This window comes from Pimephales promelas, chromosome 13 (assembly GCF_988280905.1).
Source record: "Pimephales promelas chromosome 13, fPimPro1.hap1.1, whole genome shotgun sequence".
NCBI lineage: Eukaryota > Metazoa > Chordata > Actinopteri > Cypriniformes > Leuciscidae > Pimephales > Pimephales promelas.
Window position 1 is genome coordinate 4,744,132 of NC_142781.1, and position 16,977 is coordinate 4,761,108.

Sequence of the window (16,977 nt, forward strand, 5' to 3'; positions counted from 1 at the left end):
TGGGTTAGTGTGTGTGTGATGGGTAGTTTTAGGGGTTGGGTTAGTGTGTGTGATGGGTAGTTTTAGGGGTTGGGTTAGTGTGTGTGATGGGTAGTTTTAGGGGTTGGGTTAGTGTGTGATGGGTAGTTTTAGGGGTTGGGTTAGCGTGTGTGATTGGTAGTTTTAGGGGTTGTGTTAGTGTGTGTGATGGGTAGTTTTAGGGGTTGGGTTAGCGTGTGTGATTGGTAGTTTTAGGGGTTGGGTTATTGTGTGTGTGATGGGTAGTTTTAGGGGTTGGGTTAGTGTGTGTGATGGTTAGTTTTAGGGCTAGGTTAGTACGTGTGATGGGTAGTTTTAGGGGTTGGGTTAGCGTGTGTGATTGGTAGTTTTAGGGGTTGGGTTAGTGTGTGTGTGATGGGTAGTTTTAGGGGTTAGGTTATTGTGTGTGTGATTGGTAGTTTTAGGGGTTGGGTTAGTGTGTGATGGGTAGTTTTAGGGGTTGGGTTAGTGTGTGTGTGATGGGTAGTTTTAGGGGTTAGGTTATTGTGTGTGTGATTGGTAGTTTTAGGGGTTGGGTTATTGTGTGAGATGGGTAGTTTTAGGGGTTAGGTTAGTGTGTGTGTGATGGGTAGTTTTAGGGGTTAGGTTATTGTGTGTGTGATGGGTAGTTTTAGGGGTTGTGTTAGTGTGTGTGTGATGGGTAGTTTTAGGGGTTGGGTTAGTGTGTGTGATGGGTAGTTTTAGGGGTTGGGTTAGTGTGTGATGGGTAGTTTTAGGGGTAGGGTTAGCGTGTGTGATTGGTAGTTTTAGGGGTTGTGTTAGTGTGTGTGATGGGTAGTTTTAGGGGTTGGTTAGCATGTGTGATTGGTAGTTTTAGGGGTTGGGTTATTGTGTGTGTGATGGGTAGTTTTAGGGGTTGGGTTAGTGTGTGTGATGGGTAGTTTTAGGGGTTAGGTTAGTGTGTGTGATGGGTAGTTTTAGGGGTTGTGTTAGTGTGTGTGTGATGGGTAGTTTTAGGGGTTGGGTTAGTGTGTGTGATGGGTAGTTTTAGGGGTTGGGTTAGTGTGTGATGGGTAGTTTTAGGGGTTGGGTTAGCGTGTGTGATTGGTAGTTTTAGGGGTTGTGTTAGTGTGTGTGATGGGTAGTTTTAGGGGTTGGGTTAGCGTGTGTGATTGGTAGTTTTAGGGGTTGGGTTATTGTGTGTGTGATGGGTAGTTTTAGGGGTTGGGTTAGTGTGTGTGATGGGTAGTTTTAGGGGTAGGTTAGTGTGTGTGTGATGGGTAGTTTTAGGGGTTGGGTTAGTGTGTGTGTGATGGGTAGTTTTAGGGGTTGGGTTAGTGTGTGTGTGATGGGTAGTTTTAGGGGTTGGGTTAGTGTGTGTGTGATGGGTAGTTTTAGGGGTCGGGTTAGTGTAGGGGGAGAGAATATACAGTTTGTACAGCATAAAAATCATTATGTCTACGGAAAGTCCCCATAAAACATGGAAACCCAATGTGTGTGTGTATGTTTTGATAAAAGTTTAGAAAGGTACACATAATTTTATGGTGTTTTCTTGGCCAATAACAAGATGAATTTATATTTTGGCAGTGAAACAAACGGCTCATTTCACAATGTCCCAGTGTGCTTTTCTGTTGTTTGAGCATTAAGCTTTACAAATACAACTTTTGTCTAATATTCTCCTAAAAAGTTGAGAATGTTTTTCTCTTTTCCTTTGAGGAAAGCATGAAACAGCTGTATCTATGAGCCATGTATCAGGTATGTCTATGAGTAATGTTTTAGGTTGTGAATGTGAACAGGCCATTGTTTGGGGTTTGCTATTGTCTGGGACTGTATATAACATGAGAAGTCCTCCTATATAACATGACAAGTCCTTGTCCCGGGAACCCGTCAAACACACAGATGTGTGTAGGAGCAAGTGTGGCTGTGGTGCTGAGGATCTGTCTACACTTGCTCATGTCAGCTCTCCTTTGAATTATTACCATAGTGCATCTGTGGCTCTTTCAGTGGTCATCAATATACGTCATAAATCTCTCTACTGACTTTGAAATTTTTGACTTGAAGCACTGGGGGTTTAGACTGTAGCTTTGTACATTTCAAAGCACTTATTTAATCAGGTTTGTATCATGTGGAAACAGTTACAGCTAAGGAATTAGTGTTAACGCTGCATACTGTGTCTTGGGATACCAATGATTAATCAACGGTCGATTAATTGTCGATACTAATTTAATCTGTAAAATCAGTCGATATCAAGAAGTATCGCGATAAATGTTAAATCTTTATTTCTTTCAAGTCTAAAAAGGCACATTTTTGCTCCTAAGTAAAATTTGTAGAAGCCTGACCATTATTTGTTGACTTCCTGACTTCGTCATACTCATATTCTAGAGAGAATATGAGTCTGAATCTGCTCCGTAGGGCTTTGATTATGAGGCGTGTCTTAACCAAACCAGGGGAAAAAAACCCTCTGCACTCAATTGGCAGACTGATCTCATGAAGTAGCGTGTGTCTGACACGCCAATTCGTATTTCCATTTTTGGCGTGCTATCAAGACGCATAATCACTTTTTAGCGTGTTTATGAACGCCGTTGACTTAACGTTATTACTGTAAATATAAATATATGACATACCTCAACCCCGTCCCTAAACCTACCCGTCACTGCGGAATCACTCGGACGTTAATGGCGTAGACATACGCATACACGCGGATAGCTCAAAATGCGTAGAGATAACACGCCACTTGACTCGAAAGTGGCGTGTATGTTTACGCAAAAGTCATGATGTCATGTTGCAATTGGATAGTCGGTAAACCTACAACCAATCAGAGCAACGCAGTAACTCAACAACTTTGCATAGCGCAGTTTTCAACAGAACTTTTTTTACTTACTCCTCCATGTGTGCGACCAAAGGAGAAACCACAACGACCACAAGCTTTTCAGGCGCGCGCACCGAAACAGACCGCAACGAGACAAGCAAATTATACTCTGGGCTTCATATGCGAGTCTAAACGATCAAAATGTAGCCTGCACAAAAATGTAAAAACCACCAGCTTGGAGATTAACACTTAAACCGTTTATGTCTAAAATGAACGTAGTTATGGAAATAGTTGGGAGAAAATATGGAGCATCAGTAGACTATTAGATCTGCACTCGTTCTTAAAGGGGGAGCAGTCTAATAAACATGTGACGATTGCGACATTACTGAGAATCAAACAACAAAAGGCAGAGAGAAAAATCACTCACAGCTCTTGAATGAATTACTTCAGCTTTAATAAGCATAAATCTATGATAAACTTTACTTTATTATAATTCTTTTTAGACCATACCTGAATAATGTTAGTTGACCTTCCTGAAATTAAAGCACTGTGTAGGCCTGTATAATGTGTATCTTTTGTTTAATTGTCTATCTATTGTTTAATAGACCACAAGTGTGACTATTTTTTTAAGATTCAGATCATGACCTCAATTTTTTTGTGTGTTCACATACATAATGCCATAAAAGTCACAAAGTTTCGTAACATTGCGATGAAGCCGTAATTTTTAACATTTCAAAACAGTCAGAAATGACCGAAGAGCACCTGAGGGTTAAACTAGCTTAAAACCCAGACATATTTGAGTTCTTCGCTGAAACCAGGCGCTGGATCTCAGCGTTGTTTAGTGATCGCGAGACTGAGACCGGCCAGTGAGGAATCGCGTCTGCTATGTAAGTTAACACTGTTTCGTTCCACTTTTACCGCATTGTTTCGAAATCCATTGCACGTTGTTTAGTTAATTTCTAGGAATTCATTCCTTAATCTGTATTTCAATTGTATTTATTTATTTGCACACGATTCTATCAGTTGAACAATATGTTGAAGTTGTATAACTGTTGTCATTGAGGCGTTACCCGCGTAAATCAAGCGAAAGTGTCGAGAGACTTCATGCACACAGCAAACATGTGCAAGTGAGTCAAACACAACATGATCAAATGACATTTCTCAAGTCTTTGCCAAAACCAGGTGTAAATAATCAGTGTCAGCGTGAATTCAGTCTGTCAAAGCTCATGCTTCACATCCTTCTGAAGATAGATGACTTTTTTATTTGGCTGCAAAATGTCTAGTATGTCCAACGTTATCTGCATACATGCAGTACTCGTGTGGGGCGATTATATTCGATCCCAGATTGCACAAGTCTATTTGAGGTGATGTTTACATCTGGAAGACGTAATTTTAAGAGTGTTTGTTTCCTGTCAGATGTCAAATAGACGTTTAGAAGACGTCTCGAAGATGCAATGATTTAGAATGCATGTTAAACTGACATCTTCTAAACGTCTATTTGACATCTGACAGGAGACGTCCTATAGACGTCTTGCAGATGAGCAAACACTCTTAAAATTACGTCAATCAAATAGACTTGTGCTATCTGGGATGTTACAAATGAAATTAGTCAACACGAATAAACTCTATAGTATTTATCTTAATGTTAATTCAACATTTGCTCGTTTTTTTAATCAAAATTTCCATTTGTAAGCATCATTTAATGCTAACATGAAGAATGGACAGCCGTATTTTTTTATAAAATAGCATTTAACAAAGATTAATAAATGTTGTAAAAATAAAATGACTCTGTTAGGTCATGTTACTAAATACATTAATAACTAAAGTAAACCAATGAGACCATTACTGATCTGCTGATATTATGCTGACAACTGAATGTTTCACATTGCCTGCAGGTCACATCCGCTCTTACTCTGGAAAAATATTTCTGCTTTTGTGACGGTGGAACCGTTTCCTGTTTCCCTGCAGGCTTTCTCCAAAAGGACATGAGAGGAGCTGGACATCTATGGTTCCTCTCTCCTCTCATCCCACGGCAGAGGGACTCGTTCCTGTTCCTGATCCCCAGACCTCCCCCTCCCCGAGTCTTTCCCTAATTCATGACCCAGCAGGATGCATCATCATCTGTGCGAGCTCTCTCTGAGCGTCTCCTCATAGCCTCGCACAAGGGCCAAGCGGAGCATGTGGTTCAGCTCATCAACAAAGGGGCCAAGGTAGCCGTTACCAAGGTCAGTGTGATGCGTTAGTAATCTTAGTTCTATAGTAAGGTCTAGAAGTCATTATATTATAATTGTACATAGGTTCTATACACTTCTATACAGGTCTTGGTGTTAATGTACATCTGAAGACCTTGGTCCTTCAAAACGCTTGTCCTAGTAGGGTGGAGGGAGCCTATCCCAGCATCGTGAGCCGAAGGAAGGGATGCCCGCCTTGACAAATGCGCACCTGTGAAGTCCCATCCCAGACAGCAAACTGACATTGAATCAACGTGGAAACGACGTCTCTCATGACATCGAATCAACGTTGATTTTGCTCATCGAATTAACGCTGAACCAACGTCAGACGCGGCATTCTTCAAAGCTAAATGAAAATCGAAAATTGGTTTGCTTTCATAACGTTGAAACAATGTTGATTTCAAGCTGATTTTCCGTTAGTTTTGAAAGAATGTTGGTTCTGACGTTGGTTCAACGTTAATTCGATGAGCAAAACAATGTCAGATCAACGTTGTTTCAAAGTCATATTTCCACGTTGATTCAATGTCAGTTTGCTATCTGGGATTTGTGATATTAGGCATCAAAAGGCTCTCGAGAGCCCTCTTTGTGTCTGTTCCCTCGATTAGGGCTGCACGATATTGAAGAAAAATGCGATACGATGCAAGGAGCAGATCCAGTCAGATGATAAAATCTATTTTTATTTTCTCCCCACCAGACATAGCTACTAGAGCCAGACCGATATATCGGCCGATATTAGGCATTTTCCATAATATCGGTATCGGTGGTTATAATGGCCGATAAATGAATATTTAAAAAATCAAATAAAAATGGATGAAACGCGCTTCAATCATCTCTCCTTGGCCTGTTTTATTGAAAATGTATGTTTTACAATTTGCAGTATGATGTTATCTATTGCTAAATTATGGCTCATCATAGACTAGCTAACCACAAAGCTATAGCTAATGCCACTATCATCAGTGGAAGACCGCTAACGTTAACTTTAATGAGCTTGGAAACCACAATGAACTTTTTCTGCCTGAATAAAGTAATTGTTACCTTATTTATAACTAGCATATCTCTAGTTACAGTCCCTGCATTGTAAAATGTAAGTTATACTTGCGAGGAGTGAACATTTAGACATAGAGAAAAACTATCAAACGTATCTTGTGCAGAAAAGTTAGCTTTTCTTTTACACGTGTGTGAAATCCAACAATATTTGATAAAAAAAAAAAAATCGGCCGATATATCGGATTTTAAAACCCAAAAATATTTGTATCGGTATCGGCCTTTAAAATCCTTTATCGGTCGGGCTCTAATAGCTACATATGAAACATGTCTATCATATCTAGTGTGAGAGCACATGCACATATCGTTCTGAACATACACGTCAGGAAATCGTTAATCTCAATACAAACACAAAGAGCAAAGAAAGTGCTGCAGTGCCTCGGGCGTCGCGCTCGTAGATGCAGTCTCAGATGAAAGTCTTAATGGCTTTTAATAGTTTATGGAGAGGAAGTTGTGTGAAGAGCTGATGTTAGTCTGACTCTGGTCTTGCCTGATGTGTTGAGGCCTGTCGCGCCACACAAACAGCGCCCAGGAGACGCTCTTGAGCCTCCACTGAGGTCACGCCGCTCCAGTTCGGCTTGTTCGGTCCCTTTATGCTCTGATTTAAAGGGGTCATGAACTGGCTTTTTAAATTTTATTATATTGTTGTCTAAGGTCAATTTATGACATTCGCTTGGTTTTTGCATTCAAAAACATCAAAATGAATAAGTAATAGACTATTTTGTACCCAAGTTGTGAGCCTTCCTGAAAAACGGTCGGTTTTTATGGGCGTGTCGCACTGAAGACTTGGAAGTAAACACCCACTGCTGTGAGTGGAGAACAGTTTTGCATATTATAATGAGTTTCAACTCACCCGTCGGTGAACGTGGGGGAAAACGTCCAATGTTGTCAAATGGCAACCGGATTCGCCCATACATGTTCGGCCCAGAGTCCGTGTGTTTCACAATTCCTGTCAGAGCCAATATAGACGGCACAGCACCGTTCTTTACTGTTAATCGGTCTGCAAATCCAGTCTTGTTTACAAAACAATCCAGTGAAATGAAGCAAACAGACGACGATGTTTTACCCTCATCAGCTGGAACGTCATTAAAAATAAAGTTTATCCATGCAGTCCTATTGGAATCCAGAGGATGCTTATAAGCTTCGATATGTAGACCGATTAATCGGTCGGTCGGATTTGGCATTTTTTTACATAATCGGCATCGGCCAATATCAAAGTATATCAAGCCGATTATTAGGCAGGCACATCTGTGGGCAGCCTAGTGTTGTCGTGGAGCATGTGTTTGACGCACGCTGCCGCCAGTGTCATTTTCCAGCCGAGTGAGCAGCAGACCTAAATATGAACGTAAATATGTTCAGGCACAACATTGACCGTTAGTTAGTAGCTGGATTAAACATGGTTAAATGCTGGCCAAACTGTTTAAATTGTGACTGTATTTCACTGTAGACTAAAAGGTCCAACAGCGGACGGACGGACGGTGCGTTGTGGTGCATTTAAAGTTTTTGTAAATGATCATTTTCCCATCTGGTGGTCGTTTTTGTCGTTCAACAGCAATTTACTAGTGAAATACGTTATTGTTAGAAGTTAAATTAAATAAAATATGAATAAATCTTATATATAAAAAATTAAATAATTTAAAGTTTTTTTTTCTCCTTTTTTGTGTTAATTAGGTCATGTCCGCATTTGTCTTTGTCCGTCAACAAACAAAACAAAAAATAGGGCTACATTTTTTGAGAGGATAAAATGTTTTTGTTGAGAAAGTTTGTCTATGTTAAGTAATTATCATTTCTTTTACATTTTATATTTCATAGAGCAAATATCGACCAAAATAAATCGGCAGCATTGCCTGGATCGGCCTCGATTTCAAAAGATCGGTATCGTATCGGTGTGAAAAAAACCATATCGGTCGACCTCTAGTTACATGATCTAGTGGCTCAATCAGAAAACATGCCAAAAAAAAAAGAGCTAATATAATAAACAGTAAGTAGAAACAATGTACAGTATTGGGGATATGCATGTTCATTTATAGTTTGTCTTTGAATTAATAAAGAACAGTCGTATGTGTTTTTCCTATGGCCTGTGCTTTTGCATGTGGCTGAATTCAACATTCTTTTGAGCAATAAAACAGTCTTATCAGATGATTTCTCGTCGCTTGCCAAGGCAAGCAGAGGCCTGGTCCTCCAACTCTGTGTGCAATTTGGGGGTCGTCCCATACAGCTCTTACACAGTTAGTTTGTTGGGTAAAGTGTTTTAAAGACGAGGCTATTTGTTAAGGAGTACTTCACTTTAAAAAAAAAACAAAAAAAAAAAACTTTTGCTGATAATTTGTGTGTCATCCAAGATCTCCATGTCATTTTTTCTTCAGTTGAAAAGAAATGAAGGTTTTTGATGAAAACATTCCAGGATTTTTCTCCATATAATGGACTCCAATGGGAACCAAACGGTTCAAGGTCCAAATGAGTTTCACTGCAAACTGTTCAAGAATCAAGAATCACTTTATTCGCCAAATGCATCAGCAGATACACAGGAATTTGATATGGCCATCAGTTACACACAAACTCACACACAAACATGTCTAAAACAATCAATAAAAAAAAATAATAATAAAAAATAATAATAAATAATAATAAAATAGTCAGAATAGGGCTAATTCAGCTATTTAAAAGGGAAATGGCTTTAAACGATTCCAGACGATGAATAAGGGTCTTATCAAGCGAAACGATCGCTAATTTAATAAATAAATAACAAAGTTTAAGTTTTATAAGCACAAATGCTCGCTTTGCTCTGTTCTGTGATGAGCGTTCGTGACTCGAAATGTACAAATAATTTTTCGAGTCATGAATCGAAGGGTCCTTGATAAGACCCTTATTCATCGTCTGGAATCGTTTAAAGCCGTTTGAAGCTGCACTGAAACTGTCTTTTGGATCTTGAACCGTTTGGTTCCCATTGAAGTCCATTATATGGAGAAAATCCTGGAATGTTTTCATCAAAAACCTTAATTTCTTTTCGACTGAAGAAGGAAAGACATGGACATCTTGGATGACATGGGGGTGAGTAAATTATTAGCAAAAGTTTTTTTTTTTTAAAGTGAACTACTCCTTTAAATGTAACACATATTTGTTCATCTAATTTCTCTCATCAGTACAGACTATAGACTCACTGGAAAAAGTGACATGAACCAGTTTAATGGGGTCGGTAACAACATTATCAGTTTATTGCACCAGTACTGGTAATTGAGAGGTAAGCATTAATGTAAATGTAAGGCTAAGTTATTATATTCTGACAGTTGGGGGACAGAGTGTTTTTCCAGACAGGCTCATGAATTCGCCATGAATCGGAAGTTGTTATAGTCTTTCCCTATTGTGTCAGATATTAAAGTTTAACAGCTTCTGGAACAAGAGCAAATGTGGACTGGGCTTGATTTTGTTCGTTGGGAATAGCTGGGTTTCAGTCACGTGATTATGATGACGCGCAAAATGCAGATGGAGGGCAAGGAGCGCAATGGACGAAATGGAGGAAAATCCGTACTGTACTACTTTACACGCTATTACGCTATTACGTGTAAAGTTCGGAAACATTACACATTACAGAAACATAGCCACTTGAATTGCTGTATGAACTCATCTTTGACGAAGTGATCACTGCACACACGGGCATTTTCCCATTCGGCTCCTCCCGACCGCAGACGTAAGTTATGTTTGCAAGCCGTTTTTCAGAAGTTTTTCGGTCATTTTCTAGCATTTCCCCCTTATGAACAACTTTAGGTACATGGTAAAAAACTCCTCGTGGTTTGATCGAAAACCACGATCGTGGTTTAAGTAACGATAAACAACGCAAAACACAGGCATTTTGAGTGCGTTATAGTGCTTTCTAAATAGAGCAAATTAGTGTTGTCACGGTACCAAAATTTCAGTATTCGGTACCAATACCAGTAAAAATTCACGGTTCTCGGTACCAATTTCGGTACCAAAGCTTAGTTTAAATTTACATATTTTTAAGTGTTTATCACGGTTACAAGTATGGAAACTGTAGCCTACATTTGCATTATAAACACTTTAGAAAAAGATTAGATAAAATGACCTAAAATAAACAATAGTATGCACTAACACATTTTTAAAGTTGTTTGTAAAGTTTTAATCCGTTAACATTTATTTATGCACAATGAATGAAGTGAACAAACATGAACAACCAAGTGTTTGTATTAAATAACATTTACAAACATTAATTAATGTTGTAAAAATACATTGTTCACTCAATGTGTTGATGTGAAGTAGCTAATGTTGATGAATGGTATCTTATTGTAGCATTACCAAACTATAGGCTACAGGAGAAAAAACATGTTTTATTTGATTTGACTGTACTTTTATTTTATCTAAAACTGCATTCATATTTAATTTTAAAAAGGCTTTTTAAACCTGCTGACTCTGAGTTATAAAGGGAAGAATACGCCTAGAACTAGCACTGACATTAAATGACATAGGGATGCGTCGATACTAAATACCAGTTATACTCTGGTGTCGGGTGGATACTAGCTACTGTGCTCATGTACTCGTAAAACTCCCCCGAAAGCACTTTAGAGGCCGTTCACATATCGCGCGTGTTTTTTATTATATTTTTGCGCGCGCTTATTCTTTCCAAAGCGCTTGCTCTCACGCGGCGTCTGTCGTTGCTATGCAACGAGTTTTTATTATGAGCGCGCTTAATTGCCTCGCGCCTATATTTGAAATTGCGAATTTGCATGTAATCGGCCTCTTATGGCGACGTGACATTAGCCTAATCCAAAATATTTCCATGTGGCTCTTTCCTCCTTTCGTGTCAACAAGTGGATTCAGAGAGAGAGACATATCAGCGTTATGAAGAGGACGCAACTGTGCACCTTTCAGACAGCGCGTCTAAAACTGGATTAACCTGGTACTCGGTACCTAGAAAAGCTGGTACCGTAACATTTTTTTTTTTAGTACCGACTTGGTACCGAAGTACCGAGTTTTTTGACAACACTAGAGCAAATTACTTCCTGCCCTCCATTTGCATTTCGCGCCATGGCAACGCAGTGGCGTGTGACGTCACGTGAAAACAAGCTATCCACAAGTTTCCTACGCCCCATGAGGCCTTGCGTCAAAAGTGGGCGCGACTTCCGGTTGGAAGTAAACAAAGCGCGACTTGACATGCTTGATACTCGTTCATTCAACAGTTGACGGTCATTCAAGTTATAGCGATCCAAACTAGCTAACGATGTGGGAACACAACCTCAACGAAATTAAAAAGGGTGAAATAACAGTACCTTTACCCTCCGCAGTAGTTGGTTGGGAGTATTATAATAACATTATTAATAATCAATACACATCAAGGCATGGTGACAGACAGTTGTGCGAGCTGACAAACAATTAAAATAAAAAATACACACTTTACAATGAAATACACAGTCATTGTGCTTTGGAGTTTATTCAAAATTATAAATGAATGTGCTGCTTGAATACATTAACTGGCACATTTGGTATTCTGTCAACACAGGCTTTGTTTGATCCTGAGTTTAGCTGTAACATCAGTAGCGAACAGCCAATCACATGCTGATAGAGTTTATAGAACATTAAGAATTGAAACAAATGTACACAGGAAGATTCGTCGTCTTTTGGGAGGTGATGGAAACTACAGTCGTTGGCAGGATCAGAGACGGGCTCTGGCAGGATCACTCGTTTTCAGCTTATGTTCAAAACAATCACGTTTAAGCCACTGAACTAGTTTAGTCCGGTTACAACCGCGAACAGCACATGTTGTCCCTGAGCTCCGTAACGACATCTCTCATAAAGATTTGTGTCTTTAAATAGTAAAATAATTCTCAGAAAAACAGCTAGCCTCTTCGCTAACTAACACACAAAATACCATTGGAATGCTGCTTCCGCCGCGTCACCGGAAGTTTCACCCACTTTATTTTTTACATGAGCGCCCCTCGGAAACTTGTGGATTGATTGTTCTGGTTGGATGGGTGTGGTCTGCTATTGGTGGATCTCATGTGAGTGACAGGTTGCCCCGCCCTCATCAGAGAAGAGATGAGCCGAAAGAGTGAGGGGAAGATATTTTAAAGATTATATATAACTGATATATCATTTATAATATATTTATTTACAATAGACTTTACTGATGTAAAGTCACCTTATTGAATTCCTGAAACAAAGGTAGGGTCTGTTTCCTTCAATCAGAGAGCATTTGAACAGAACAGACTTCACACAGGAGGGAAACTGAGAGCCTGCTCTACAATTCACAGGGGTCTGGGCTTTAATGAAAGGAACACAATAGTTATTTCTGACATTGTGATAATGCAACACATAATGTTGCCGTATTGTTATCTGTGTGACTGCAGGTTAAACTGTGGACAGAAATATCATGCTCTTATACACATGAGCGCTCACTGTTTCTCATACATGGCCTTATTGTCCCCACTCTTATATATCAACTAAACGTCACATGCATTTGCAGTTTTGTTTTTCTGTCTGTAACTGGAAAATGGGAGCTTGTGCAACCTTGAGATTGAGAAAACTCTCTTTATAATGTGTGTATTGTCAGGTGGGTGGATAACCTCCTCAGTTTGTTCCCCGTCCTGACCACACACCTCTGCTCTATCCCCAAATCATTACATAAGGACTCAAACTAGAGCTGCACAATGCTGTATATCCAATCAAAGCTCGTTTTAAGCAGTCAAGTCCATAAGCGGTTTTATTACACGGCTCTTTGGAATACTTGATTCTGATTGGTCAATCGCGGCATCCAGCGGTGTGTTATTCCTAGATAACAATTAGAGCCCGACCGATAAAGGATTCTGAAGGCCGATATTACCGATACAAATGTTTGTTGGTTTTAAAATCCGATATATCGGCCGATATTTTTTATTTAATTTTTTCCAGGAACGCACAACAAAACATTAACAGATTTCCCTAACATTAGTTATTTGTAGTTATGTATGGGTTTTAATTAAAATAATATGATAATGCATTTTAAAAAGAATCTTGTTTCTTTTATTGCCGCAACAGAACAGAGGAGGAACCAAAGCTCATTAATTAATTAACAAAGCTCATTAAATTCCATTGATGATAGCGGCATTAGCTAGCTTTGTGGTTAGCTAGAATGTGTTGCGCGTTATAAACGAGTGTTGCCAACAGGCCAGGGATGGTATAGAGTGCCCTCTGGTGGACAAACACATGGTTGAAGCGTGTTTCATCCATTTTTATTTTATTTTTTAATGTAAAATGCCTAATATCAGCCGATAACATCGGCCTGCCGATATATCGGTCTGGCTCTAATAACAATCGCTGAAAACAGAAACACAGAGTCACTGAAGTCAGCGCTTTACACTTGCTAGGAATGTTTTTTCTTCGTGGAAGTTTTGTGTTATTATTGGCAATATTTTGTGTACAGAATTGAATTGTCATCCAGTATTGTGGACTCGCTCTCTTGTTTCATATAAACACAACTGCCGCCATTTTGTGACCAATGTTTTGTACACTGACTGTTGGATTATGAGATACAAATCGGTATGGTTTTAAAACAGTTTAATCTGAAGTCAATATCTCTTATCTCCATAATTATTTTTGTGGTGAAATGCTGTGTAATGTATTCTGCCCTCACAAAGCGTGACTGTGCTCCATTAGACAGATAGTGAACAGATTGAAATAAAGTCCCAAGGCGTAACTTTTCTTGGTGATTATTCTTTACTGTAAAACTGAAATACAAATAATAAAACATGTAAATATATATTACAGGAAAACAAACACAATAATACTGTTGGATAACAGTCACTGATTGCTCTTAGTTCAAACCATTCTCAACCAAGTTCGTTTCAATGTTGTAATCAGTTCAATCACTTGTATCAATAATCATAACTTAATTATAGTGGAATAAACACGTTAATTACTTACAGTCAAATGTTTTCCCAAGGCTGAACTGTTAGAAGATCGCATTTCTAAGCTGTGCTGCCTGCGATGCTTTCCTTTCTCGTTCTGAACATGTCATAACATTTCCGCAATTGTGCTATCAGATCGCTATTTCAAAATAAAAGTCCCGGAGGAAAATTCACGATATAATGAATGCAATAGCAAAATAAAATACACAGAAAAATACCATTTAAATTTTTTAAAGTCAGCACATAATGAGTGTTATGACTGTATACCGTATCTCTTAAATATCCGTCTAGTTTGAACTTGCCGTGCTGCAACTGCTTTTAAAGAGCTAAACTCAGATCAATATTTTGTGTCTATTTATGTACTTTAATGGCGTTTAATAAGCGGGATAATGCCCATCTAGCCGGTTGTTATCTCAGAATAAACCCCTTCAGGCTGATTGAAGACCTGATCCTGATCACCCTGTCGGGGTTTATTCTGAGATAACAACCGGCTGGATGGACATTAGCCTTACTTACACCCAGGTACAAGTATGACACAGAAGACCTGCCGTCTTTATTCACTGCTTGTTGTTTGTTCCTGCCCTCATATTTCCTGGATGATCTGGACACACTTCTCTGTCTCTTCCAGGCACTTCGCTCATCCTGTGAGGTGATTTTAACATTCAAATAGACTAGGGTTCCCAAACTGGGTTTGCAGTTGATAAAAAGCTAATAAATAATTAAATCAAATGTAACATTAAAGGGCACCCATTGTGCAAAATTCACGTTTGAACATAAATTTGTGTGTTGGTACACAACCACCCTATGCAGCACGTATGTTATGTATGTTTCATGTGTGTGTATTGTGATGGTGGAAACAAATTTGCTAAAAAGGACAATAAAAGGAATCAATCAATCAGTAATGATATAAATCCACTTTTAAATCCCCATAAATCACATGGACACAGCAACCCCATAGACTTCAACGGAGAAAAGTCAATTAGAAGCACTCACTTCCTGTTGGCCGAGCGACTGCGCAATTTCTCTACTGTGTTATGACGCAATCGTTAGCCTAGTTTTACAAAAACTACTGCTACGGGGCCATAACGTAATATACAATGTAATGGAGCATTTTATACATTGTCGGGTTTCTTTAGAAATAAACAATGGACAAATGGAGTCTTTAAACGCCTCAGATGTAAAGTTATTCGCTGTCAAAGTGACGCCAAAATGAATGGGAGTCAATGGGAATGCTAACAGCAGGTGAAGGCTTGCTAGCCAGAGACTTCAGTTTCCGACCGTCGGATTACCCCCTTGTTATATCATAAGCATTGTCTCAGAACAAGCCGTTCTCAGATTCAGGGCAGTGTGAAGTACTTTTGCACAAGCCCCGCCCACGACTGTTTGACGGATAAAATGAACACAACTACTGAGAGTTTCTCTTCTGATGTTATATTTTCGCGAGATGAGGTTGTCCCGCGAGCTCGTGAGGCTCCGCCCCCTGGGCCGGCAGCAACTCATTTGCATTTAAAGGGAAACACACTAAAACGGTGCGTTTTCCTCTGCCCCGAAAAGTGAAAATTTTATATAAAAATTTCTCCCGTTCTGAGTGAAAATTTAATCTTACTGTAAAAAATGATCTGTGGGGTATTTTGAGCTAAAACTTCACATACACACTCTAGGGATATCAGAGACTTATTTGACATCTTGTGGAAAAGGGGCATAATAGGTGGGTGTGTACATAATTAAACAAAATAGTGACATCAAATCAAAGACTGTGATGATTTGAGAGTTAGTTGGTTCTTGTAAAGAGAGAATCCGAGTGTAAGCACTCCTTTTTTTACATAAAAACCATCAAAATTAAACTCATACTAAAAAAGAAGAGCTAATTTATCTGTTTACATGTCATGTCGTCATTAACCAACATCAGATAACTGTGCATATGTCGTTACATTAATGAAAATCTTGCCTTAAAAAAACTGAGGGGGTGCTTAAGTAAATATTTGACATTTTATGGATTTGGCTGACAGTAAAGTTTGGGAACCCCTGGGCGAGTCCTCTAAAACCGGTCTCTCCTTCATGTGTCTATCACTTCATCATCTCATGCTGTTGTTCACAATAATACTTTGGAGCCGCTCACTATCTGCATCTCTTCACTGCGTTTGCGTTTTACATCAGTTTCCATCTTTCTTTTCTTTTTCTTAGCATGTCTGCAAATCTTTATGCATCTGACTTGAATCCCAGGCTGTAATCGATGTCCATTACTGTCCTCACTGTTATACAGCAGCATATTATCAAGAAATGTTGGGATTTATTGTTTATTTCCATATGGGCATTTCTTCACAATGTTCACTAACACATAGCAATGTCAACTTTAGGGGAAAAAAAAAAAAAAATATATATATATATATATATATATATATACACACACACACACACGCATATATACAGTGGCCAAAATTACTAGAACGGTAAGATTTTAATGTTTTAAAAAGTGTCTTCTGCTCACCAAGGCTTCATTTATTTGATCCAAAATACAGCAAAAACAGTAATATTGTGAAATATTTTTACAATTTAATTTTACCGTTTTCTCTTTGAATATGTGTTAAAATGTAATTTATTCCTGTGATGGCAAACTGAATTTCCAGCAGTCTTCAGTGTCACATGATCCTCCAGAAATCATTGTAATATGATGATTTGATGATCAAGAAACATTTCTGATTCTTATCAATGTTGAAAGCATTCAAAAGAACAGCATTTGTCTGAAGTAGAAAGCTTTTGCTGTATAATAAATGTCTATACTGTCACTTTTGATCAATTTAATGGGTCCTTGCTGAATACAATTTATTAATTTCTTTTCAAAAAACCCCAAAAACTCTTTACTGAACGAACGGTAGTGATAATGTTACAAAAGCTTTCAATTTCAGATAAATGCTGTTTTAATAAAAGGGGGCAAATAATTGTTCCCGATGTGTTTTGGAGAAAACCATTTATTTAATAATGTGATTTTGAATAAAATATCAAAAGCGCAAACAATGCA

At 38.6% G+C, this 16,977-nt stretch overlaps 1 protein-coding gene across 3 annotated transcripts in view; it reads left to right on the top strand.

Annotated features, from left to right (window-relative positions):
• ankrd6b (ankyrin repeat domain 6b) overlaps window positions 1-16,977 on the top strand; it is a 62,103-nt gene that overhangs the window by 9,915 nt on the left and 35,211 nt on the right. For all 3 annotated transcript variants that reach the window (XM_089118353.1, XM_089118351.1, XM_089118352.1), the window contains exon 2: window positions 4,757-5,013. In XM_089118353.1, coding sequence (XP_088974479.1) covers window positions 4,885-5,013 — 129 coding nt within the window. In that variant the 5' untranslated portion in view covers window positions 4,757-4,884. The remainder of the gene's footprint in view (window positions 1-4,756; window positions 5,014-16,977) is intronic.